The 27844-nt window shown below is 40.1% G+C and overlaps 1 protein-coding gene across 1 annotated transcript in view; it reads right to left on the bottom strand.

Annotated features, from left to right (window-relative positions):
* Positions 1-27844, bottom strand: part of FAM184B (family with sequence similarity 184 member B) — a 908731-nt gene that overhangs the window by 550374 nt on the left and 330513 nt on the right. Inside the window, exon 6 of the mRNA XM_044063450.1 lies at positions 26895-27005. Coding sequence (XP_043919385.1) covers positions 26895-27005 — 111 coding nt within the window. The remainder of the gene's footprint in view (positions 1-26894; positions 27006-27844) is intronic.

Raw genomic sequence — 27844 nt, 5'->3', positions numbered from 1 at the left:
TTTTAAGATGGAAGCAATATGTCTTGATAATGGCTGAGACTTGCTCCTTGGGTATCAGCATATCATCAATAACTAGACCCAAATCACAAACACGAGACAAACATTTTACCTGCTTTCTACCATGAGTTATTAACTGAAAGAGATCAAAGAAAGATGTGAAGGACTGGCAGTAGCATGTTTTAACATGGACTCATTTTTTTCAGTGATGAGTTTAAGAAGATTTTGCAGCAACCATTGCAGGAAAGCACCCAAGCAAGCCTCAAAGGTAGTGAAATCAAACACAGATGCATGAAAAGCAAGCCTCAAAGGTAGTGAAATCAAACACAGATGCATGAAAAAAGGAAAAGAAAAGCTTCATGTCATCACCAAATGGTTAGTGATATTCACATCTCAACATAATGACCTGCCTTAGCAACAACATGTACCATCACAAACAATAAAGATGTGAAGAGGCAAGAAGTATATCTTATACTATTCCACCTTTTCACTAACTTCCCAGTTAGTGGGAGATTAGACACGCTGACATAATTTTCCATAAGGATATAATCAAATGAAAGCTTTTATAGGATTATGGTAATCAAGCTGTTTTTAGAAGAAGTTGAAAGTTCTCCAGTCCTCCATGATAACTTAATGATTTGGAAAATAGTTGACCCTAGCAACCTGAGGGAGTAAATTATTAGTCTTGTGGGACTACTGTCCACAATGAGTAGGTCACAGAGATGAAACGATCTTCATGACAATGTCATAATCAGTATAGCATAAGCATAGCTAGGGTATAGAAAAAGGGTCAGCGACCATAGGCACAAAGTATTAGGGAGGCAGAATTGGGTATTCAGTGTTTTACTGGCATTCATTAATACTAGCATTACATTTGTGATCTGAACTGAAACAGTGCTTTAGCACTCCATATGTGGCATAAAAAAGCTTTTCTTGAATTTTAAAGGGAAGTAATCTGACCAGCATGCACACGAGCTATCTCACAGAAACAAGAAAAATATATAGGTGTGCATCACAGGGCTTTGCACTTAGACCGTTACTATTTAACTTGTTTTTTTCTATAAATCCAACACATAAGTCATTCTGGATGACCAAATAAACAAATGATTGTAAAATAGGTTTTACAGTTACAAGTAATAAAGGTTATGAAGAAATTAATCATCAAAAATTAGTGAATGGGCTTCTGGTATTGGAATTTCCTTTAGTATTAATAAATGCAAAGTTCTGTATTTTAGAAACCCTTAAACAGAATATTAGTTTGCAGAATTTAATAATGGAAAAAGCATCTAAATGCAAGGGTTTAGGAGTAATTAATTATATCAAACATCCTAAACATCTTAATACTGTAATTAATAAGGCATTTATGTAAGTAGGCTTGTAATTAAAAAGGCATCAAGTAGAAATATAGAAATTAGGATTAATCTTTACATGACCTTTATAAGACCATTGATGGAGTATAAATTGTTTCTATATACTGTATATTCGTCGAGAAATTTAAACATATTAGAAATTGTCTAGATAATATTTATTAAAAGGATATATAGTATATCAAACTATGATTGCATTGAAAGATGTAAAATGACTAATCTATACTCACTGCATTATATATATTATAGGGGAAAGATGATCCTTGCCTTTAAAGCAACAAGGGGTTAGTAATTAGGGTTAAGACTGAATTCATAACACTAATAAATAATAAAAGACTAAAATATAAGAGCATGAATTATAAAGCTATTTTAAATAGAAGAGAGAAAAGAAACTGTTATATTACATAATCCATTTCTGGTTCATGGAATCATCTACCATTTATTGTATGCAATTCTAAAAGTATTGACCAGTTTAAAAAATAATTTAGATTGCTGTTTGGCTGCTGAGTTGTTTAATCTACCTTGTAGGAAGTCTGTGTTCCCTCAAAGGCCTTAGGGCCAGAACATAGTATATGAACCTATGAACTTACTCTAAGCAATAATCAAGGAATCATTTTCTTGCCAAGGACTTCTATCTCTGCAGCCAACCCAGACACAAACACTTACCCAGTGCCCAAAGCACCATAACATACCACAACATGTAACTCATCCAGCCCAATGGCACATATACTAAACTCCACCTAAATAATCCCACAACTAAATTTTATACCTATACCAACCAGACTGCAGAATGAACAATAAAATGAAAATAAAATAGCTCCTACAATCAGTGGCGGCTAGTGACTTCAAATCAAATGGGGGCTGCAGGAGACAGCTGAATGGGTGGGGTCAATGGGAATGGGTGTGGCCAACCAGAAAGGGGAGGGGCTATGCTCAAAACCACAAAAACTGTAACTTTAATTAAATACTCTGCCCTGGGTGCCAAACCATCATTATGAGAGTCCAATCAAGACAAAATGAAGTGTAGAAGAAAAACATATTTCAATCCATTGGCTGCATGACAGCTTACTTAATATCTAGATGGAAACAAAAAGGTTGTGAGGCATGAAAAAATAAATTACTTTTTAAATACATTACTGGAATGCTAGTCAAGATGAAATATAAGAAAAACAAGCAGCACTCAACTCAAACCACGTCCCCTTGTACTCCAGTTCTAATTATAATTTATATTCAGCTTTATTAAAGTACCAAGTAACATGCTGAAAGTAGCAATCTCTGTGATACCCCCACTTGTAAAAATGTTTCTTATCCAAAAAAGACCTGCTGCCTGACAACAACTATCTACTTGTTTCATGGGGAAAACATGATCAAAGTAAAAAATGAAAAGCAAACAGGAAACAAGCTCAACATACATTGCTTAAAGGATTACTGCACAGGATATGGACCACACATGATAGACTGGCATTCTGTTTAATTTGCAGGTAAAGCCTATAATGAGCTCTTAAAATAATGTAATCCTGTCCTTTATTACAAATACTGTCATATGCATTTCAATACCCAAGGCTTATATGTTATCTGGTTATGTAAGTATTCTCTGCATGGCAACAACAGAAAGGCTTTCAATGTTGGCAATTTTTAACAGTATGCTTATTAAAACTTACTTGCATCTTACAATCTCACACAAGCTTACCAGATGGTCATTAAAGCAGTGTTACCTAAACACAGAGCAACAGGCACTTTCTGAATAGTAATAAGCATAAATCAACAGTATAAAAATATGACAGAAACCAGAACATTCTGCAAAATCAAGGACAGATGAAAAGCCATTGTAGTACTTGTGTCTACCTTGGATGGGGGGATAGTCTGCACATTTACACTGCATAACTGCTCCTTGCCTTGCTTGGACACATCCAGAGTCACTACATGGGGGAGTGGGGAGCAACAAGTATGTCACAATTTGAAATGTCTCTGGCTGACTGCGATGGCCCTGACACGTTTGTCATACCTCTCAACCTCAGAGCAAGAAATCTGGACAAAGCCATACATAGAAGTGGGACAAAGGCCCAAAAATATGGACAATTTTTAAATATTGCTCTTATAAACTTAGAAAGATAATAGAATAGTAGGTCTTGCATTAGTATGAATTTTCTGAAGGGTATGAAATTTCAAACTGAAATGTCTGTCATTATTTTCTAACTTCAGTCTTTAATGATTTGCCACTAATTTGCCAAAAAAAAAACATTTTATGAAAAATGGACCAAAAATGTGATTCAAAAATATAAAATAGGTTCATAGGTTCATAGGTTCATAGGTTTATACTAGGCTATCTGCCCTAAGGCATTTATAAGCCTAGCCCAAATTTTTGTGGCTTACGCCACCCCTTATATGAAAAAAATACTGTGCCCATTAGTTTGTTGTGCCTCTGTCCAGCAGTGACACAGAGATGATTCCAGGGGTAAACCTACGATCTCCCATCCACAGGTCTAGATTTCTCTTGAACAGAGTCAGCGAGGTGCTCTGCCTCACATGGACCAGGATTTTATTCCACAGCATAGGGAGTCTCTGAGTGATAAATCTATCCCTCCAGCACGTCCTATTTATATCTGTGCTAAGGTTTAAGTCACTTGCTCTAGTGGTTTTGGTGGATTTGGATTTTTGAGGTGGAGTATGTCCATTAATTCGGGTTGGACATGGCCTTGTATGTCAGGCACATGTCACCTCTGAGCAGACGGTATGCGACTGAATAGAGCTGGAGTTTCTTCAATCTGGCAGCATATGACAGATTTTGGAGTCCCTTTATCCTTTTGGTGAGGAACTTTTGGGGTCTCTCCAATTGCTGCAGATGTCGGGTGAGATACATCCCGAATGGGGCATTGTACTCGATCATTGGTCTGATATGTGAAGAGTACAGGGGAACAATGACCTCACTAGATCTGGATGTGAATCCCTTCATGATCAGGTGGGCAATGTAGAAGGTCTTTCTAACCACTTTAGCAATGTGAGTGTCAAAAGAAAGGCCACTGTCAACCTGGGTCCCCAGGTCCCTGATAACCTCTTCTGTGCTTAGTGGATTGCCACCTATATGGTAGCTTGGGGTTACCTTGTTTTTCCCGAAGGGTATGACTATACATTTTTTGGCGTTTAACTTCAGGCCATGGCTCTGGCACCAGCTATCTGTTTCCGTGAGTCCCTTCTGAAGGATATCCGTGTCCGATGCACTTTCCACTATGGCCCAGTTTGCAGTCGTCTGCAAACTTTGTCAGCCAAAGTCCTCCCATGTTGGCCTGTACTTCTGAGAAGTAGATGCCAAACAATAGGGGCCAAGGACCGAGCCCTGTGGGACACCACTTGTGACCGGCTTGGAGTCTGACACAGCGCCAGCAACTCTAACCCTGTGGGTTCTGTCCTTAAGCCAGTTTGCAACCCATCTTGTGACATATGGGTTTACATTTAAGCTGGTAAGTTTTTCTACAATACCCGAGTGGGGTATTGTGTCGAAAAATTTGCAAGGTCAAGGTAGGCTGTATGGACTGCCTTTCCTCATCAATGGCCTTGGTGACTGTTTGAAGAAGTCGACCAAGTTCAAAAGGCATGATCTTCCCTTGACAAAGCCAAACTGGGTCGGGTCCAATGTCTGCAAGTCCCTATATCTTTGTTTATGAGCTTCATTATGATCCTCTCCATAGCTTTGCAGACTAGACTTGTTAAGCTTATGGGCGGTAATTACCAGGGTCCGTGAGGTGCCGCCTTTGTGGAGTGGGACCACAGTTGCCGTCGCCACTCCTTGGGCACGTATCCTGTGGTAAGGCTGAGATTAAACAGCTGCCTTATGTGCGGGTTAATTCCTCATTTAGCTCGTGTAGCACACAGCCGGGGACACCATCCGGTCCCATTGATGCTGTGTTTTAGCTTTAGAGAGAGCAGCTTTCACCTGCGCATTTGAGATGTCCGGGAGGCTACACTCGGCTGGGATAGTTATCTCTCCTTTAGGGGAGAGGGGTGAAGTTTGCACTGAACCTGTCTGCCAGTATGTTGGCAATGTCTGTGGGTTCAGTGATTTTTGTATCATTTTGGACTAATTCTGAGCATATCTGGGAGTTTCCACCCAGGTTCCTAACATAGCTGAAAAAGGCCTTATGATTGTCCTTTGAATCCATGGCAATTTTTCTCTCAAAATTGGCCTTAGTTGATTTTATGAGTGCTCGTAATTTTTACTAATAATGATCAGGGTGACTTCCCTTTTACGGATTTTGTTCTATCATGTAATAGCTTTCTCCTCTTATTGTAAAGTTTGTTAATGGCTGGGGTCCACCAGACTGGACGTTTGCCCTTTGTGGAAAGAGTCTTGGTTTTATTTGGGATTGCCTGATCCATGCAGTCCTGGAGGTGTTCATAGAAGGCATTTGTAAGGGCTTCGCAGCTTGGGTTGTGGTTTCCTCTGGCTCAGGGGCCTTGAAGGATACCACACCAGTCTTGAGTAGTGTGAAGTTTGCTTTAGAGAAGTTCTTCACTATGGTCTTTTTGTTTGGGGTGGGCGGGATGTGGATTTCCAGTGAGATTAGTTTATGATCAGATCTCACCAATGAGGGATATACTTCGGTGTGGAGCATTTTGTCCCCATGTTTGTGACAATGAGATCTAGTATATTTTCTCCTCTCGTGGGAACAGTGACTAGCTGTTCCATGGCATTTGAATTTATGAACTCCAGGAACCATTGGGCTAGAAAGTTAGGGCTTGAGTAATGTTCCCAGTCTATATTCGGGTAGTTGAAGTCACCCAATATGATGGTGTTTGGAGATACATTTATACCCTCCAGTGTCTTCAGGAAGGCTGTGTGGGGTTCCTGAGTTTGAGAGGGTGGCCTGTAGCATGCTACAATTTGTAGAGCAGTTTTGCCTATGGTTAGTTGCACCTGGATGGTTTCCAAGCTTAGATGCGTTGCCACCAACCTGGAGGTGTGGGTATCCTTTATGAATATGGATACACCCCTCCTTTTGTGGTGTGGTCCGGGTTTTGGGGCGGAACACATGATATGAGGTAAAACCAAATAGTGCGGGGTGCTCTCAGGAGCCTTGAACCAGGTTTCAGTTACAGCACAGACATCGATGTTCTCCATACTGAGAAGGGCCTCGAGTGCGTGCATTTTGAGATTTAGACTTCTGGCATTGAGCAGCATTACCCTCAGTTTCTTCCCATTTTTGTTTTCTAGGGTGGTAGGTTTAGAATTTGAGCCTTGCCTAAAAAAGGCACTATGGGGTGGCAAGAGCCTTAGCCAATATCCGGAATCCCAGGGGTGACAGGTGCAAGCCGTCCCTTGTGAAGCAGCGTGGCTTGTCAAGCATGTCATCCCAGGCAGACAGACACTGGATCCCCTTTGAATGACACCAGATATTAAGCAATTGTTAAAGCTGATCATCTTGTCTCTATATTGTGGCATCATTCTTGGTGAAGGAAGGATACTGCTCAGGGTTAGGGTCATACCTGCCTGGGCTACATAATCAGAGAGCTCCTCTATGTCTCTTTTCATGTAGTCCAGGGAGGTACGTCTCAGGTCGTTCACACCAGCATGGACAATGACTGTGTCATATTTGTACTTGCCGTGGAGTGACCCGAGTGCTTGTGTTATGTGGCGGATTCTAGCGCCCGATAGGCAGCTTACTGTGACCCTCTCCTTGTTCAGCCTGGTGAGTGGGACGTCAGTGTGTCTGACTATGGAGTCACCTATGACAAGTATGTTTGCTGTTGTATTTGGCCTTAAGGGCTGTGACTGCTTTGCACACTGCTTTTGTGGTTTATGTGTTGCTTGTGGGGTGTCTTGAGGTAGCAGTTGTTTGGGTGTCTGCTTTGGAGGCCTCTGCTGTTTAGGTAAATTTTTACTCAGAGCCTCTGAGTATGTCTTTGTGTGTTTATGTGTTTGATTCAGTGGAGTGGTAGCATTATGTGAGGCTGGTTTTGTGGTGTGTGTAGTTGCCTTCTCCGCCTGTCTGGTCTTGCCAGTCCTGAGTTGAGAGAGCTCAGCCTCCAGTTTGGCTAAATAGCTGCATCTCTCGCAAGTATTTGCCACACAATACAGCTGGAAACCTGTCAAAGAAGGGACACTTTTTAATATTAGTACTGCTAACTTGAGCAGCTGACAAAATAAAAGTATCTATATGCATTTCTGAAATAAAAGTAATCTATAACTGATTATTACAGTTATTTATTAATCGGAAACCCTCCATTTTTCTTCCCAAATTGCCATTTTGCGGAGGGATTATTAGGGGAAAAGCAACATTTTGAGCCAAAATCGGGGACAGTTGAGAGGTTTGGATATGCCTAATTCTATACAGCAATTTATTTGCATGTACCTCTCAACCTGTTAATGCAGGAAATCTGGACAAGGCCAAATATATAGGGGGATCATATAAACAGTACTAAAAATTGCTCTTGTATAAACTAAGACAGTTGATCAAATAACAGGTCTTGCTTTAGCATGCATTTTTCTGAAGGTTATGAAGTCTGAAACTCAGTATCTGTTATTATTTAGTGACTTCATTCCTAAATGATTTGACAGAAAACCACAAATTTTATGAGAAACAAATGAAAAATAAGAAGCAAAAATGTATTAATTCTGCAAAAATCTGGACAGTTGAGAGGTATAGTTCAGCCGGGGCTGTCTTTGAGTTTGCTGCCCTTCCCCCCCTCACAAAATCATGGTCGAATGGAGCTTCCCCCCTACAGCCATTCCAATGAACCATTACTTGGCTATTTCACCCCATTTACCATAAACATTAATGTGCATACTGCTTTACTTCTGCGATGATTTGGACTTCATTTAAAAGTTTTATTTTGCATTTTACAGCGCAAACACTAATAGATATCATATCTGCTAAACAAAGCAATGCAGTCTCACAATGAGAACAGACTTAGCATTAAAACTCCTCTGCCCTTGAAAACTCATAATCACTGAAACAGCATTGAAACCCACATTCAAAGAAAATACATTTTGCCAGTGGCAGATTAACTTTGGGTTTGGGCTGTTTTCAAATCACAGGCCCCTTGCACACGAAACATACACATGCTCTTTCATACACCTTCCTGATAGTATTAAATTATATTCCTTGTACAATACAGTACAGTTTTAGAGGGTGTTTTAAATGTATTGTTTTGAAATTTTTCCAGTAAACAATGAAACAAAATGCATGCACCAGTAATGACAAAACTGCCCAATTCAGAACATTTCCATCATAAAAGTCTACTCAGACTTCTACAGTCCACCAGTATCAGTACATATGCACAATCTCTGAAGAAGTAAAAGTCATCTAAATAATTTCACATTAAAGATATCTGTAACTAATGAAGAGGTTGCTGCTAGCAAACAACTTTGTATTTCATTGTTTCATCTACAAATAAAGTGCCCGTTACCCTTGAGGAATACATTGCCTATCTTACACTGAAAAAATAATAAGCTAGCAATATTGAATGGATGGCAAAATGATAACAGATTCATAGTTACTAGGTATCTTCACATCCACCCCTTTTGCAACACAGTACAGTACCAGCAATGCATATATCTACTGTGGAAGTAGAACCCACAGCCTTCTGCATCAAAAGCAAGTATACTACCTGTTGTGCTATTAACAATGCAAGCAGACTCAGCATAAGCAGCACTAAACTTCTGCTCCCCTGCAGCTCTCAGCTCCTTGTAAAATCTACACACTCAGTTGTATATCTGAATTTTGCAGCACAAAGAAATCTGGAAAAAGCCAAAGTTTATTGTTGGGGGGACAAAAGCCCAAAAAAACAGGTACACATTTAAAACATTGCTTGTATAATGTTGGAAAGTTGCTAGAATAAAATGCTGTGTTACCACCATACATTTCACTGCCAATCCTTAAACCCAGGACCCTGTGCAAAACAGTCAGAGCAACATACCACTATGCCAAATCAGCTGTTTTGTGAAAGAGGAAGACGGAAACTTAAATGGCTACCATTTAGTGAATTCAGTTCTCACTATAGCACAGCTGTCAACCTCTTAGCACGAAACACCTGAACAAAGCCAATAATGGGGGAATACAGCCCCCAAACATTCAGTGAATTCAGTTCTCACCGTAGCTCTCAACCTCTTAGCAAAAAACACCCAGACAAAGCCAGTAATGGGGGAATATAGCCCCCAAACATATTCAGTGAATTCAGTTCTTACCATAGCTCTCAACCTTAGCACAAAACCTGGATGAAGCCAATAATGGGGGAATACAGTCCCAAAAATAGGGACAAATTTCAAATACCCATCTTATACACTTAGAAAATTGCTAGAATAAAAGCTTTTGTGTTACCATGCACTTTCTGAAGAATATGAAGTCTGATATTCAAATGCATGTCATTTTTAACATTTGTTAACCAGGAAAGTCTGACTTGGAACTGTAGTTTTATTGGCCATTTTGGGTCACTTCCAAAACTCCTTCATCTTCCTCTCTTAAAACCCTCTTTTGCGTGGTTTTGCACATTTTTGAGCATAGCGCAACATCGGGCAGCGCCGCCTAATTGGGTTTAAACTATTCCTGGCTCCACAAAGTCTGCTCTTCACTTTTTCCCTTAGAACTGCTCTATCTCTCAATTTAAACACCATATTCTCATTCTAAGGCCCTTCACTGGTCCAATTAAGTAATCCTACAAGTTAGCACTATTAAACCATAAGCACTACTTACTCTTATACTCTCTACGATTACCCTGTCCTCTATTGGTCCATCTTAAATTCAGTTTCCTATTACTCTAGCATGTCCAAAGGTCAGTCAATGGTTTCCTCTCCAGTCCAGCTGGTGAATCTGGGAATTTTGAGGCAATGTTACAACTGTCTCATGTACACGGACAACCCTCTCCTCCTCCAAACAGGTTCAAATATATGTGAGAGATGCAACTATTTAGCCAAACTGGAGGCTGAGCTCTCTCATCTCAAAACTGGTGTAACCAGTCAGAGGAGAAGGTAACCTCACACAACACAATTCCAGTATCACATAGTCCCACCACATCAGTGAACCAAACACATAAATACACAAAACATACTGAGGCTCTAAATAAAAATCTACCTAAGCAACAGAGACCTCCAAAGCAGACATCCAAGCAAACGTTACCTCAAAACAAAACACACACAACACATAACCCACAAAGTCAGTGTGCCAAGCAGCCACAGCCCTTAAGGCTGAATAACACACCTGATACTCTTGTTATAGGTGACTCTATTGTCAGACACACTTGATGTCCTGCTCACCAGGCTGAATAAAGAGAAGGTCACGGTGAGCTGCCTGTCGGGTGCTAGGATCCGACACATAACGCAAGCACTCAGGTCACTCCAAAGCAAATATAAATATGACTCAGTCATTGTACATGCTGGTGTGAATGACCTGAGACATACCTCCCTGGACTACATGAAAAGAGACATAGAGGAGCTCTCTGATCATGTAGCCCAGGCTGGTATGACCCTGACCTTGAGCAGCATCTTACCCTCACCTAGAATGATGCCATAGTACAAAGACAAAATGATCGATTTTAACAATTGGCTAAAATTATGGTGTCATTCAAAGGGAATCCAGTGTCTGTCAGCCTGGGATGACATGCTCGACAATCCACATTGCTTCGCTGGGGACGGCTTGCACCTGTCACCACTGGGCTTTCGGATATTGGCAAAGGCTCTTGCCACCCCCATAGTGCCTTTTTTAGGCAAGGCTCAAAAGTCAAACCCTCCCCCATAGACAGCACAAGGAACAAGAAACTAAGGGTAATGCTGCTAAATGCCAGAAGTCTTAACCTCAAGATGCATGCACTTGAAGCTCTCCTCAGTATGGAGAACATCGATATCTGTGCAGTGACAGAAACCTGGTTCAAGGCTCCAGAGAGCACCCCAGCACTACCAGGCTATACCTCATATCATGCTTTTGGCCCCAAAACCCGGACCGAACCACAAAGGAGGGGAGTTTCCATATTTATCAAGGATATCCACACCTCCAGGTTAGTGGCATTGCACGAAGTATCGGAGACCATCCATGTGCAACTAACAGTGGGCAAGACTGCTTTTCAGTTTATAGCATCCTACAGACCACCCTCTCAAAGTCAGGAATCCCATTCGGCTTTCCTGAAAACATTGGAGAACATGAAGATCTCTCCGAACATCATTATATTGCGCGACTTCAACTTCCCAAACATTGACTGGGAGCACTACTCAAGCCCCAGCACCTTAGCCCAAAGATTCCTGGAAATTATAAACTCAAATGCTATGGAACAACTAGTCACCACTCCCACAAGAGGGGACAACATACTAGACCTGATCATTACCAACATGGGGACTCTATGCTCCACACCAGAAGTATATCCCTCATTGGTAAGATCAGACCATAAATTAATTTCACTGGATGTCCACATCCCGACCCCACCCCCAGCCCAGAAAACCACAGTGAAAAACTTCTCAAAAGCGAACTTCTCACTTCTCAGTGGAAACTACGGCCCACACTGCAGAATCCTATATAAATGCATTCTACGGACATCTCCAGGAATGCATGGATCATGCTATCCCAAACAAAACCAAGACCCAATCATCCAAAGGCAGGCGTCCAGTCTGGTGGACCCCTGCCATAAATAAACTGTACAACAGAAGGAGGAAGCTACTACATGATAGAGCAAAATCCCTAATAGGGAAGGCATCTCTGATCAGTACTAGCAAAAAATTACGATCCCTCATAAAATCCTCCAAGGCCAGCTTCGAGAGTAAAATTGCACAGAACACCAAAGACAATCATAAGGCTTTTTTCAGTTATGTTAGAAACCTGGGATGCAACTCCCAGACTTGTTCTGAGTTGATTCTAAATGACAAAAAATACACTGAACCCACAGACATCGCCAATATCCTGGCAGACAGGTTCAGTGCAAACCCCCACCCCCACCCCCCCAAAGAGCAAGTAACTATCCCGGCAGAGGGCTGCCTCCCAAACATCTCAGATGCTCAGATGAAGGCTGCCCTCTCCAAAGCAAAAAACACTGCTTCCATGGGACCAGATGGCGTCCCAGGTTGCGTCCTACATGAACTACAAGAGGAACTAATCCCTCAAATAAAACAGCTATACAATCTCAGCCTCACTACAGGATATGTGCCCACAGAATGGCGTACAGCAACAGTGGTCCCACTCCACAAAGGTGGAGCCTCTACGGACCCTGGAAACTATCGCCCCATAAGCCTAACTAGCTTAGTCTGCAAGGCTATGGAGAGGATCATCATGGAGCTCATAAACAAAGACATTGGGGACCTACAGACACTAGCTCCTACCCAGTTTGGCTTTGTCAAGGGCAGATCCTGCCTTTTGAACCTGGTTGACTTCTTTGAAACAGTCTCCAAAGCCATAGATGAAGGGAAGGTAGTCAACACAGCCTATCTGGACCTTGCAAAGGCATTTGACACAATACCCCACTCGGGCATCATGGATAAGCTATCCAGCTTAAATATAAACCCCTATGTAACAAGATGGGTCGCAAACTGGCTCAAAGACAGAACCCACAGAGTGAGAGTTGCTGGAGCCATGTCAGACTCGAAACCGGTCACAAGTGGCGTCCCACAGGGTTCTGTCCTGGGACCATTCTTGTTCGGTATATACTTTTCCGAGGTACAGGCAAACGTGGGAGGACTATGGCCCACCAAGTTTGCAGACGACTGCAAACTGGGCACCATAATCAACTCTCCAGCTGACACAAACATCCTTCAAAAAGGTCTCACAGAGACAGATAACTGATGCCAGCGCCATGGTTTAAAGCTAAATGCCAAAAAATGTATAGTCATACCCTTTGGCAAAAACAATGTGTCCACAAATTACCACATAGGTGGAAACCCATTAAGTACAGAGAAAGTTATTAGGGACCTGGGGACCCAAGTTGATAGCAATCTCTCCTTTGAAAACCACATTGCCAAAGTGGTTAGAAAGACCTTCTACATAGCCCACCTCATCACGAAGGGTTTCACATCTAGATCAAGAGAGGTAATCGTGCCCCTTTATTCATACCTCATCAGGCCCATCATAGAATACAATGCCCCTTTTGGGATGTACGTTACCCGACACCTGCAGCAATTAGAAAGACCCCAAAAGTATCTCACCAAGAGGATCAAGGGTCTCAAACAGATGCCATATGCTGCTCGGTTTAAAAAACTCCAGCTCTACTCAGTTGCATACCGCCTACTTGAGGCGATCTATGCCTGACATACAAAGCTATGTCAAATCCAGAATTAATGGACATGCTCCACCTCAGTAAATCTAAATCCCTTAGAGCCAAATGCTCGAGGGACTTGAATCTCAGCACAGAAATAAATAGAACTTGCTGGAGGGACAGGTTCATAACCCAGAGGCTCCCTTCACTCTGGAATAGAATTCCAGTTCATGTGAGGCAGAGCACCTCACTGAATCTCTTCAAGAAGAATTTCAATAAGTGGATGGGGGATCGTAGGTTTGTCCCAGGGATTACTCCCGTGTCACTATTAGACAGAGGGACAGTAAACTAAACCTTAAAATGGGCACAGTATACTCAAATCAAGGGGTGGCGCAAGCCATACAGAATCGGGCTAGGCTTATAATTGCCCCAGGGCAGATAGCCTAGTATGAACCTATGAACCTATGGAACACAAGCTAATTTTTAGCAGAGGCCCAGGGAGAAACACTCCCAGACAGACACATGTCTTTGTAAGATGGGAGGACACTAGAGAAAACAAAAACAGGGAGGGCATACAGACTCCACACAGAAGGTAAGGCACCCCAGCCAAGAATCAAACCAGAGAACATGTAGCTGTCAGGCAACAATGCTACACTTTACCAATGCACTACTGGCTTTGCAAGGACACAAAAATACAGAAACCACAGATTCTATGAGGAACCGAACAAGTATGAGGGAAAAATCTGCAACGTTTTTACAAATGGTGGTGGGTAGGGAATTCAGGGTTCAAGCCTTATTCTCTACCCACCACCATGTAGAACCTGGGGCATTACACACACACGCACGCACACACACACACACACACACACACACACACACACACACACACACACACACACACACACACACACACACAAAAGTAATATATCAATAAAAAAAGAAGAAAAAAAAATCACTTGAACTTTGCAATGAGATTCCCTCATAAAATAATACAGTGGCCTAAATTGTACAGTTGGGTCAGAAAACAAGCCCAGAACTTTAACCTCACTCAAAACAATGGGAAAAATATAGTAATAGTAAATGGATGGGTGTTGGTGCTTGACATATAAAATATCTTGTGGGGAACAAGTTTCATAATGACCTGTCCCCACTAGGCTTTCAAATATTGGCCAAAACATTATCTATCCCTACAATGCCTTTTCTAGGTAATGACAAACTGATAAACCTTCTAACTTAGTAAATTCTACTCAAGATAAATAAAAGTGTTACTGCTCAATGCAATGAGTCTCAACAAGAAGCTGCACTCCGTGGAAGCACTCCTCCCCCTTGTAAGTGTTGATCTTTGTGGAGTTGCTGAAACATGGTTTAAAGCGATGGAAGACACCCTGGCAGTACAAGGCTATAATGCCTTTGGCACATTTTAGCCAACTACCAAACAAGAAGAGACAAGAGGTGGAGGTTTATCAATCTACATAAAAAGTAACCACACCTCAAGACTGGCCAAACAATATGACACTCTTGAACTACTCCATGTCATACTTCTCAACGTCTTAGAACATGAAATCTGGACAAAGCCATAAATAAAAGTGGGACGAAGGCCCAAAAATAGGGACAATTTTTAAATACTGCTCTTACAAACTTAGAAAGTCAATAGCATAAAAGGTTGTGCATTAGCATGAATTTTCTGAAGGGTATGAAGTCTAAAATGTCTGTCATTATTTTCAAACTTCAGTATGTAATGATTTGCCACTAATTTGCCAGCAAACCACAATTTTATGAAAAACAGACCAAAAATATTAGGCAAATATTTGGATATTCTGCGAAAATCTGTACAGTTGAGAGGTATGCTCCGTGTCCATCTAACCTTAGGAAAAGTACCATAACATATCCTTGCCAGCCATTGGTCCACATATATGACTCAAAATAATAATACTATGCACTTGAATGTACTGGAGTCACTCACTATTCAGCCTGACACCATATTAATATATGATTTCAACTATCCCATCATAAACTGGGATACATATACAACCACTAACATATAAGTTCATAGGTTCATAGGTTGGTACTAGGCTATCGTTCTTCCCACACTATTTACTTCCCTGGAGTTCAAGGATTCCTGGATTTTTCAATGCAACAACCCGGGAAAGCTAGTATGCCATTTACAGGTCAAATATCCTGGATCTGGTACACACAAATATGGGGAAGTTTTGCACATCACGTGTAATGACCAAACTGGTCAGATCAGCTCACAAAGTGGTCTTCCTGAGAATAAATATAAAGCCTGAATTCACAGCAAACTCAAAAACCTTTAAGAACTTTTCCAAGGCTAACTACCTCCTATTAAGCTATGGCATAGCCAATTCCAAGCCCTCCAGTGCAGAAAACACTGAGGCCTATATGAAAGTGTTTACAGAAACCATGTACAAGCATGTAAATAACTACATAGCAACAGCAGTACCAAACCAAAATAAACTTAGGACAAACTCCAAAAACAAGACCCCATGATGGACCCCCATTTTAAATAGGTTGCACAACAAAAGAAAGAAAATCCTGTCCAAAAATAGGAAGTGCTATGTCAGGCAAAAAAAAGTCCCTCATCAGTTTCAACAAGCAACTCAGGGGACTAGTCAAGTTCACCAAAGCAAACTTCGAAGCAAAAATATCCTCCAGGCTAAGGATAACTATAGAGCATTTTTCAGTTATGTTGGTTACCTTAACGTGAAGACCCTACAGTGGGCAGAACAAATGGTAAATGGAACTCCCTATATCGAACAGGAGGAAATAGCAAATTTGCTGGCTGATAAATTTAGCTCCAGTTTCATCCCCTATCACCCCCTGTTATCCCTCCCCCCCCGGAAATGCTCTGTACCATTTCTCCCCCAGTTGTCACTAAAGAAGAGTAACCATTTGAAATGTTGGGACCTCTAGACCAAGCCTCGAAACATGGAGACTGACTGGCTGAAAGACTGGACTTACATAAACTAACTCTGAAATGGCCATTTCTCAGAATATTTTCTTTTCTCTGAGGTATGGTGATCTTTGGAATTGGTATATATAATTTTTGGGGGGCTGGCTCCATCATCGGTGTGTTTGTGTGTGTGTGTGTGTGTGTGTGTGTGTGTGTGTGTGTGTGTGTGTGTGTGTGTGTGTGTGTGTGTGTGTGTGTGTGTGTGTGTGTGTGTGTGTGTGTGTGTGTGTGTGTGCAGAGGGCTTGCCACCCTGCAAAAAAGAAATTTAAAGAAGAAGAGTGATTTTTTGAGATTCACTCTTCTCTGGGATTTTTGGTCATCTTTTTTTCTGGTTTGTCAGCACTTAACATTTTGAGTGCCAACATTTCAGCAGAGAGCACTATAGAACAGGTCCTGTCTGCATTCTCCACTGCTAAACACAATGCATGTATGGGTCCTGATAATATCACAGGAAGCCTCCTAAATAGCTTGAAACATGATTTGTCAGGCCCATTAGAATTTCTGTTTAACCACATCCATCAGACAAGCTTTGTAGTTAGGAAATGGAGGAATGCAATGGCCATCCATCTACACAAACGGGGACAATCAACAGTCCTAGAGAACTACAGACCCATATGTTTGACTAGTATTATATGCAAGGCCATGGAAAAAATGATTGCGGACCTGATAAACAAAGACATAGGAAATCTTCAAACATTGGACCCATCTCAGTTTCATTAGCGGCAGGTCATACCTACTAAACCTGATGGATGTATTCAAGAAGGTCACTAGAGCCATGAATGAGGGCAAAATGGTGTATACTACCTACCTTGACCTGGCAAAGGCATTTGACACAGTACCCCACTCAGATATTAGAGATAAACTCATAAATTTAGGCATAAATCCCTATGTCCAAATGGCTGACAGATAGGACACATGAAGTTAGGGTGGAGGAGTTCAGCTCCGACAAGAGGCCTGTTACTAGTGATGTCCCACAGGGCTTGGTACTGGGACCTCTCCTGTTCAGAATAAACTTCTGTGACATCAATTCAGATGCACTGGGCCTTTGGATGACCACATTTGCTGACAAATGCAAGTTGGATGCAATCACTGAATCCCCAAAAATATAGATATCCTGCAGTAGGATCCTACATAGACAAATAACTGGTGCCAGAGTCATGGCCTTAAACTCAATGCAAAAAGTATGTAATTATACCTTTTGGAAAAATGTCCATACCTGCTAATTACAAAATTGATAACACTGCCCTAAGGGAAGACCAGACTGTAAGGGACTTGGAAACTCAGTTTGACAACAAACTGAACATTAATCACCATGTGTCCATGGTGGTGGGAAAATACTTCTACGTGACACAACTTTTAAGTAATGGCACTGTATCCAGATCTAAGGAAATTATAGTCCCACTATACTCAGCTTTCATTAGACCAGTAATCAAGTACAATGCACCCTTTGGCATGTACCTGACCAGGCATTTGCAACAGCTGGAGTGGCCACAGATGTTCTTCACTAAAAGAATACAGGGTGTAAATAACATGTTCTGTGCTGATCACCTCAAAGCCCTGTCTCTGTACTCAGTCTCCTACAGACTACTAAGGGTTGATATATGCCTAACCTACAAGGCATTCTCTGATCCAGCCCTGATGAATCTGCTATACATTCGCAAAACTAACAGCACTAGAATTACCCAATCTAAGGATCTAAGCCTTGTCTGTGACATAAACAAAACATGTTGGAGAGAGGTGTGTGTCTCAGAGATTACCCATTCTCTGGAACAGACTCCCCATTCATGTGAAACAGAGATTTCCCTCAGCCTGTTTGAATGCAGTTTGGACCAACAGATGGGAACTTGCAAATTCACCCTTGGCTTGTCACCTGTGTCCCTTACTGACAGGGACAGCTTGTATATGCCCTAAGACAAAGGCATATGCCATTCTAGTCCTTGAACATTGATAATTAGGAAAATTGGGGCATGAATGGCTAGGCTTAAAAAGGCTCTATGGCTGTTACCCCAGTAGCCTCCTATGATTCTATAAGTAGTAAAGCTGTGTCACGGAACAAGTTCCTGACCCTTAAGTACCAAATATTTTACATATTCAACACCAGACACCTAATAAACACATATGCATCTACATGTCTGATTTGTAAGAATATTAAGTTTAGTTCCATTTGCCAAAGAGCTACGCATGAATGACTGAAGCTCCTGACAGAAATATATTTTTCTGAGGGTTTCATAGGTCTGCTAGTGAGTGTGATTATAAAAAGGCATTGATCATTTAGTGATGATGGTTAATCCCCATTTTTTAATTTTGCCGGACTTACTCATAATAACCCTATAGAAAGTATGTAGTAATCTGCATATTTGCAGTGTTTTGGGGGCTAATATCACTGTTGGTTTAGTGTCCTCACTGCGCCACTTCATCTATGTACCCTGTGAGATTTAAGAACAGATCGCTTGTTGACATCTGATGTGAAACTACAATGGGTGAAAATATTTGTTGCCTAATAACATTATGGGTCTTCTGATTGCTTTCCATAGCATTTTCAAGACAGTTACAAATGCTACAGCAATTTAGAAATATGACCTTTATCTGTATACTGCACTGTTACCATGTGTTTCATTCCTAGTACATGGCATGTCCTTGTTTAATATAACAAGGACTTGAGATAATTATCTCTTGCAGTGACAGTTGTCTAGTGTGCAATCCAGTGCTGATTCCTTGATTTTTATAAAGATCCAGTTTCCAGGACAATGCTCACAGCTGCAAGCTGGGTGCAACCATTGAATTTCCCAAAGATGTAGATATCCTCCGGGAAACCTAGACATAAAATCAAATAAAAACAAAAGCAATTATAGGAGTAAGCTGATGTCCATGTTGAATTTAACCATAATATTACATCCCTACTGCGCTGGGGTGCCTTCTGTGTGGAGTCTGCTTGTCCTCCCTGTGGTCACATGGGTTTCCTCTGGGTGCTCCGGTTTCCTCCCACATCCCAAAGTAGGTGGATTGGACACTCTAAATTGGCCCTAGGTGTGAGTGTATGCATGTGTGTGTCTTCTGTGGAAGGTTGGATGCCGGGCTGGCAACTCGACGCTATAAAACTCCACTGCCAATCATGAGCGGACAGGTGATCTGCTGTGGCGACCCCTAACCGGGAAATGCCGAAAGACGAAGAAGATTACATCCCTCCTGCAATTAACATGACAAAAGACTTAAGATATAAGTTATGTCCAGTAGACTAAAAAGCCGATACTTCTCTCCTAGGTTAACCATTGAGGAGTTCATCTAATTTCTATAGACCTGGAACAGAGTATTAATCAGTGGTGAAATAGCCTAATGAATAAACAACAGACTCTGTTTCTGACCATTAGAATGTGGCATTGATACAACCAATCCTTGAAAAGAAAAGAAGAATCATGGTCAGTAGCAGAGTAACAAATGAAAATTCAGGGAGAAGAATGCTACGGCCAATGGGAGGACTTGCCATGAATCCTAGCTGTCTCTAGAGTGAAAGGGAAGCTGCCTCTCCTCAGAATCCTAAAGGAGAAATGTTAAATGGTAGTGATGGCAGGAAAATATGAGGGTAAGAGCCAGAGTACACCCACTAAGGGAATAAGTAAAAAGAATAAAGGGAAAATTAGGCATGCAGCGACTGGTTATATAGCTGAACCAAGGCTTGAGTTGGGAATGGCAAACTGGAGAAAAAGAGTGAAGTAGATGGTCTATGGTCTAATTCCATTAGGTAAGGCAGGCAGACAAGGTCTAGCCAAAATTCCGTAGGACCAAATTATAGATTTGGATGAAAGGAAAGCATTCTGCAAGTTGAACCATAAAACATAATATAGGAGCAGAGTAACTGACAAGCAGATGACTAGTGCATTGACCAATTACAGATGAGAGCATGGCCAACCAATCCCTTTAATTATGAGAGGAAAACTAGCCTATGGGTAGTTTTATCAAAGGAAGCATGGCATGCAAACAGCATTAGGCAGTGAAAGGGCAGGATGGGAATCTGATTGTACTGTGGAGATTGCCAGATGTTCATAATAAATGGAACACCATCCTAGGACTTTGAACCTAAACTTGCCTGAAGACTATTCTGATACTGGTGAGCCAGAGGGGTGCCCTGTGGCCCACAGATGGGAAACAGAAGGATGCAGAAAAAAATAGACACGTTATATCAAAGTGGCTGGGATATTATTAGACTTAGGAAAGAAGGGTCCAAAGCCAAATAACAGTATACTATTTGTGCTGAGGGTTAAGTTGATGAGAGATCTGAAGCAGACATTATCAGAAGCCTGGAAGTTGGTACAGAGGTTTAGGTTGTGAGTTGTTAGTTCTTGTGGTACAGGGTTTGATTTCCTCAGCCCTCATTTGCCTACTGTGTGACCTTGAGTAAGTCACTTAACCAGACTTTGCTCCTGGGTTGTCCCTGAAAAGGGCCTCTGTGTCCACTGGGTCTACCTGGTTAACCAACAGAATTGTTATTATCCTCCAATGACTGGTTTGGGAGAGCTTGAGGCCAAGGAAGTGTGGCTGCATTAGTAAAGTAGGGGAAGCATTACTACTGAACATCAGTGTGGGGCTAAGAGGAACAAACAGAGAAACATTATGGCCTGTCGCCAAGTAGCGTGACCAGGAGGAATGTAATTCTGCTCAAAAAATACATCTACTATATACAATAATCACAGTAAGTTTAGAGCTATCCACATGACCATACCTCTCGGACTTCCTTCTCCAAAATGAGGATCACTACCTGTTATGATGTGGAACAACTGGACGAAATGTGTAACACTTTGTAACAGCTTACTAACAGCTTCAACTAGGAAACTCTCAGGATGGATAAATGTGTTCGTGTGTATATATATCAAAGGTTCTTTTGATGAATTAATATTGTTCAATAGTATTTATCATGGATATTATTTAAAAAATCCCTAACACTGAATGTGTAACTGGGCCTTCAATGTAGAATTGTGAAGAACGTGGACTTTTTAAGACTCAAAATGAGGAACATTCCTCATGAGGTAAACTTGAGAGGTATGCACGGCAAGATCAGGCAGTGTGCTCTACCAATGTCCTGGGATCATTGACAATGTGTTCATTTAACTGAGTTACATGTCATTAAAGACTCCAGTTCCCTCCTGGCCCTCCTGAAATTCATCTTTGATGTTTCCAAGTATCCCTCAGGGCATCATGTTCAGCATTACTAGAATGTAACTTGTCTAAATTTAGTATTTTAGAGCACCTATTAAGTTTCCTTGAAACTGCACAGATAGCCATCCTTTTGTAAAAACAAAATCAGGGTGGTAGAAATTATTATCCCCATGTCATCCTTTTATGGAGAATTAAGAAAACAAATGGAACTATGGAGAAAAACAGCCATAATGCTTCAAACAGCTAACATTAGCAGTGTATTTATTAAACACTAAGTAAGTGCTTTTGTCTTCAAAGACTTCATCAGACTAATGTAACCATTTAAAAAATTAAATTGAATAACAAATTAAAAGTCGTCGCATAACTCAATCATCCAACAAGTTTGCTTGTGTTTAGCCAAAGCATTATTATAATTGCATATATTCAAATTTTAACATTTTTTCTTGTTTGTTTTGTCCGTGATAAAGTGGATTTGCATTGGGGATTAATGCTGAAACAATATTAGAAGTTAAAGAGCTGATGTGTTACATTTTGTTAAATGCCTATGTTTTTCCAGTGTTAAAGAAAAAAAAGCTTAAGCATTACTTTTATTGGATGGTTGAGTCATGTGATGGCTTTTAATTTGTTATTTAGCTGAATTTTTAGAAAGAATATGTTAGTCTGATGATGTCATTGTTTGATGATGAAGGTGCTTACTTAGTGTTTAATAAATAAATCATTTATATTAGGCAGTTGTGTTTTTTCATTTTTTCACTTTTATAGAGAATAGTTCATTTTGTTATGGGATAACTCAATGAGAGCCTTTTAGATACATTTTCCTCACTGAATGTCTCACTAAATGGCTACAAACTTGATGAGCCCCATTTAATTTAGCGTTATCATAGATAAGGATCAGAAATAAGCTAGTTAAACAACAGAATTCTCTGCAAAGGGATTTATCCCTCCTCCTACTTTGTGACATGGCAGTCTCAGAGTTAGTATATATATATATATATATATATATATATATATATATATATATATATATATATATATAAGAAGCAGGGAATTTAACAGAGCACACTCCTCCACAGTGGGGGAATGGGACATGTTTTGTTATTTCCTTACCTATTAACTACTCAGTAACAGGTCAACATGTGAACTTTCAGCTTAATGGCTTCTCAACAAGTTTGGCCAATCAAGTTTGTCCAATCAACATTGTAAAGAGCTGATGCTTGCTGAGCTGTTGCTCACAGTTATGAAATAGACCCCCTTTTACAACCAATTCTGCCAAATGAGACATTGATGGGTTATTCCTGCTTTAGATAAGTGGTACTGCGCTGAAGCAAATGCAATGCTTTCAGAGAAGACAAATGACATACTCATTAAAGTTTGCAACTAGCTTTCAGTAAAACTTAACAGAAAGTTACATTAAACTGATTTTTTTTTTAATAAAAACTGTGGTTGTTGTTTCCAATTATATATAATGTGCAGAATGTAAAAAAAATGTAATGTAAATTGTACTGAGTATGTAATTTTGTCGAGTGGAGATGCAGCAGGACTGAACCTGAATCTAAATTTGCATCACAAATGTGCACATATTTGCAATGCCTAAGAACTCACATTATCCTATTTGAACTCCCCTTCCCCAGAGTTAAAAACTGTGGAAGTAGGAAAGTCATTAGAGAAATTGAAGAAAAACTGAAAATACTGCCAGGACTAGTTAGTTAATTCTCTTTTACTTCTGATGTGTGCACAACCGGATTGTATTCCCAGACAGCAGTTAGAGCTCATGCTGAAGTGTGTCTAGGTAATGGGGTTACAAGTCAGGGGCAGATAGAAAATCTGTAGTACAGTACCTGTGCCAGCAATGGAAGAGGAATTGGGTGACAGGTCATCAGAAGATGCAGCTGTTGCAGGCCTCCATGTGTGGCAGAGGCAGGTGCAATATACTGTGGCAATTGCAAAGAAGCAGTGACTGATCTGCAAATATGAGCTATGACAACTCAAACACGGAACAAAACTGATGCTTCCATTAACACACTATACATTACAGTATACCAACTGACCATGTTGTGCATCAGACATAACTATATCTACATTGCCCAGATAGATGGGAAGAATGCAGTCATCAGTTGTTCAGCTTGGGGGCACAGTGGCATTGGACAACAGTGCTAGTGTAGGTGGAAGGGTCCATGGGTAACAGAAATACAGAATAATATGCATAATAAACTTGTGGAGGGGTGCTAAGCAATGTTTTATAGGAATGGACGTGCCACTACTAAGCATGGAATAGAGCTGGTAACACATTGTTGACACCAAGTGAAGCACAACAGTGGTCAGCAAAGTAGAAATATATCCATCTGTGTCAATAGGAGAGACATAGTTAGAAATACAGAGAAGGGTGACAGCTGCATAATCAGGCTTCACAGGTGTGCACACCCTACATAACCCTATTGTTCAAGCATTGCCACAATGGATGGGGGAGCACAGGATCCTCACATGAGTGGCACACAGGGGTGGTCCTGGCTCACTCAGTATGGTTCAGCAGCTGTGAGTAATGAGGTATTCAAAAAATACACCATAGAAATAAGCAGTCAGAAGATGAGACAAAGAAAAGCAGCTTTAATCCATCTTATTCATCCATCCTGGTACCTCGGCAATTCGCCTTCAATGGAACAAATATCCAGATATACACATTCTCTTTTATATACTCATCAATTAAACAATCAATCAATCAATTCATCAGGTATTTAACCCTATCAATGCTGTGACAAATCATCTAACATTCAATTACTATTATATATGAAAATTTAAATACAAAATCTAATTTATCAGAAAATATTAAAGCTAATTTAATATAATAATTCATATTGTTTTAAATTTTACAAATATATACATATAACATTAAAATGCACATTTAGAAAAATTAAATTAAATTAAATACACTCAAATTTCATTATGATTCAAAGATTCCAGCACACACAAGTCAAATTTCATCCACTATCTAAATTCATCCCAACAGGAAATAATGTATGGTACCCCATAATCATCCTATGCTCTAACCTATTTATGCAGTCTTAAAATTTCCTGTACAGAAATGAGGTCTAGCAAGTGCACTAAATACAAAACCCTCAATGTTACCATTGTGCATATTAATAAAATGAGTGGCTACTGGACTATCCATATTTCACCTCCTAATGTCTCCCAAATGCTCCAAAATACGCACCTTCACCTTCCTGGTAGTCTGACCAATGTACCATACAGGCGTGATACAATCATGTAATCAAGTAATGAGGTATACCAGAGGCTTAACGTCCATACTGGAACATTGGCATGCCTCCTCATGTGGCTGGTACAGTCTTACTGCAGGCTGAAACTGACCGTAAGGCCACTAATGGAGAAACTCACTCTTGATGTCAGCCATAAAGATGACTGACTTCTGGATGGTTCTCCTCAAAGCAGACCATCCTTATGTCATCTTCCCTATGTGCTATTCCATCTCCCCTCTGTGCAGTCCAATATTCTGCATCACCAATTGTCTGTCCACTGTCTGTCTGGATATTTCCATTGTAGCCCCCATTTCTGAGTTAGTACCTCCATGTCAGTCTTTGTCTGTGTTATAATTTTGTGTGTCTGCCCTGATATACCCTCCTTCCTACCCAAAACTTCCTTCCCCCTCCTTCCTTCTTCTAAAGAAATAAAAAAGGGCACCTTTCAAAAAATACCCTGCTACCCTGCTTCCTTACTTCTCTTTCCTTGTCCTTCCATGTTTCCTTGTCCTTCCATGTGTTCTTCTGCTTGCTGTTCCCCCTTTCTGACTATCCTATTACTCATGTTCATCCCTATGTATAAAATAAAAGTAGTTGACACTTTGTATGGGCTCCCAGCTGTGCCAGTACTGTGGTTATGTGGCTCTTTGATGCATATGTCAATTTGCATAACATTTGTCATGCTGTCTGTAGACCTGTGTATTTGAGTCATGTGACCACTCATACCTTTATCCACTCAGTTGTGCAGTGACTGCCATTTTTGAGACTTTAAGGCTTCATTATGCAGCATTGTCCCAGGCATGTCTATATTATGTTGGCACATGTGCATGCCTATGCTCATTCAGGGTGTGTCAAGCTACCTCTACCATGCTGTTTATCTATTTATTCTATATACTAGGCCATTCCATATGTATATCCTTTACACACATAAATCAACAATTTTGGACAGGAGAAACATTACATGGCTATTCCCACATGTGCAAGCCTTTATTATTGTCGTTCATACGAGGTGTGAAAGAGTATTGGTATGGCTAATACTGCATTGAGTTATTGAGACTGAGCAAGACTGGACTAGTGATTTTATATATATATATGTATATATATATATATATATATATATATATATATATGTATATGGGTCCCCTTCAGTAGATCAAACTTTTACAAGTTTGAAGCACATATGGCTGTGACCATATGATTGAAGTTGTAAAAGTTAGATCTGACTGAATGGAGATCCACGTACAGTGTGGAATGGGAAGATTTCCCTTTTTTGCAATGTAGTACAATCTCAGAGTTGTTACATTTAAGTAGGGGAGGGTGTGGGGTGCAAGGGGGCGTAGTCCTCCTGCTACAGATGTCTAGTTTTGTTTTTGTGTTTTTTTTTTCTTTTTTCTTCAGTGTTTGAACTTTTACAAGTTCGATCATATGATCTTGGATCCATATAGATCCATACATATATATATATATATATATATATATATATATATATATATATATATATATATATATATATATATATATATATATATATATATATATATATATATATATATATAAACTGTGTATAGTACCATCCAGATGTAATTTAGATGAAGTTTTGATGCTTCATCTGATTAATGTTGAACCTGAAAACCCATAAAGATGATTGTTTTATATAAATAAAGTAAAACCTTTAAAAAACAGATATACAAGGACAATAGGACACAATCTGAATACACATAATGAGCATGACAACTAAAGTATTTTTTTTTTCACAGAAAAAGTTAAGAATGACTGGAAAAGTCCTGGTAAGGAAGTAGTAGGGAAAATACAATGAAGACATTACATATTACATAAAACAGAGAAAGGGCAATTATATAAGTGGGAACAAAAGTAATTTTTTTGGTTAAGTAGAATTTATGAGCAATGGGAATGTAAATTAAATTGGACCACTGACTTTTACCTGCTGTTGAGTTCTACAGTGCAGTCAAAGATGAAAAATGTTTGCATCTTACCTCCAGGAGAGATTCTTGACACCTCTTTTCCAGAATTTCTTTTTCTTTTTCCATTTGTCGAATTTCATTCTCTGTTTTCTTCTTGAACTCCTCAAACTGCACATGATGTTCCTGAAACATATTGCAAACATTTCAATAAATGCTATGCAGCTTTGATTTTAATGCTTAATAGTTCAAAGAGCTGCTGTTCACATTCAACAATGCTGTGCAACAGTTACAAAACAACAACAAAAAACTAGTGTGCATGAAATTCAGTGTTATGAAACAAAATAATATGGAACAAGCTTAACTGGCTTTATTACACAATACATTATTTAACCATCATATTATAAGAACACAATCTACAGAAAGAAATAGTGAAAGAGTGATATTTACAGTAGCTACGCAAGTCCGCATTAGATATTTTCACTGGCTGCACAAGCTGGCTTGGCAGGCCACCCGCATGTTATGCAAGCAAGATGCAATACATATACATTAGATGCACTTATATGCAACCTTAGGAAAGTCATAAAGAACATTATAGACAAATAAGCACATAATAAGATGTAAATTCAGAGGTATAGCTAGCTATTCTTGCACCTGGTGCCACCCCCAATTCTTACACCCCACCTCAACATGAAGCACTACAGCACTTCAGCTCTGACGTCTGACTGTAAATGCAATGATAGCATTCTCTTCTGAATGCTGATAATACACCAATGACAGGGAGCACTACAGCACTTCAATTCTGACCAGATATGCAATACCAGCACTCAGAAAATGCTGGTAATGCATTGAAGACCAACCAGGATCTGCCAATCATACCACCTAACACTTTGCGCTCAGGGTGGCTTCCCTCTTCAGTCTAAAAAGGTGTGTAAAAGATGTGATTAAACTATGTTAATTAAGTATTATTTCTCTCTTTTGTGATTCATAATTGGAATTTGCTATGCAAGCTGGTGGTGCATTGT

The sequence above is a fragment of the Protopterus annectens genome, chromosome 2.part1 (genome assembly GCF_019279795.1).
Source record: "Protopterus annectens isolate FY-2018-M chromosome 2.part1, PAN1.0, whole genome shotgun sequence".
Taxonomy (NCBI): Eukaryota; Metazoa; Chordata; order Ceratodontiformes; family Protopteridae; genus Protopterus; species Protopterus annectens.
This window is presented reverse-complemented; position numbering and strand designations above follow the sequence as displayed.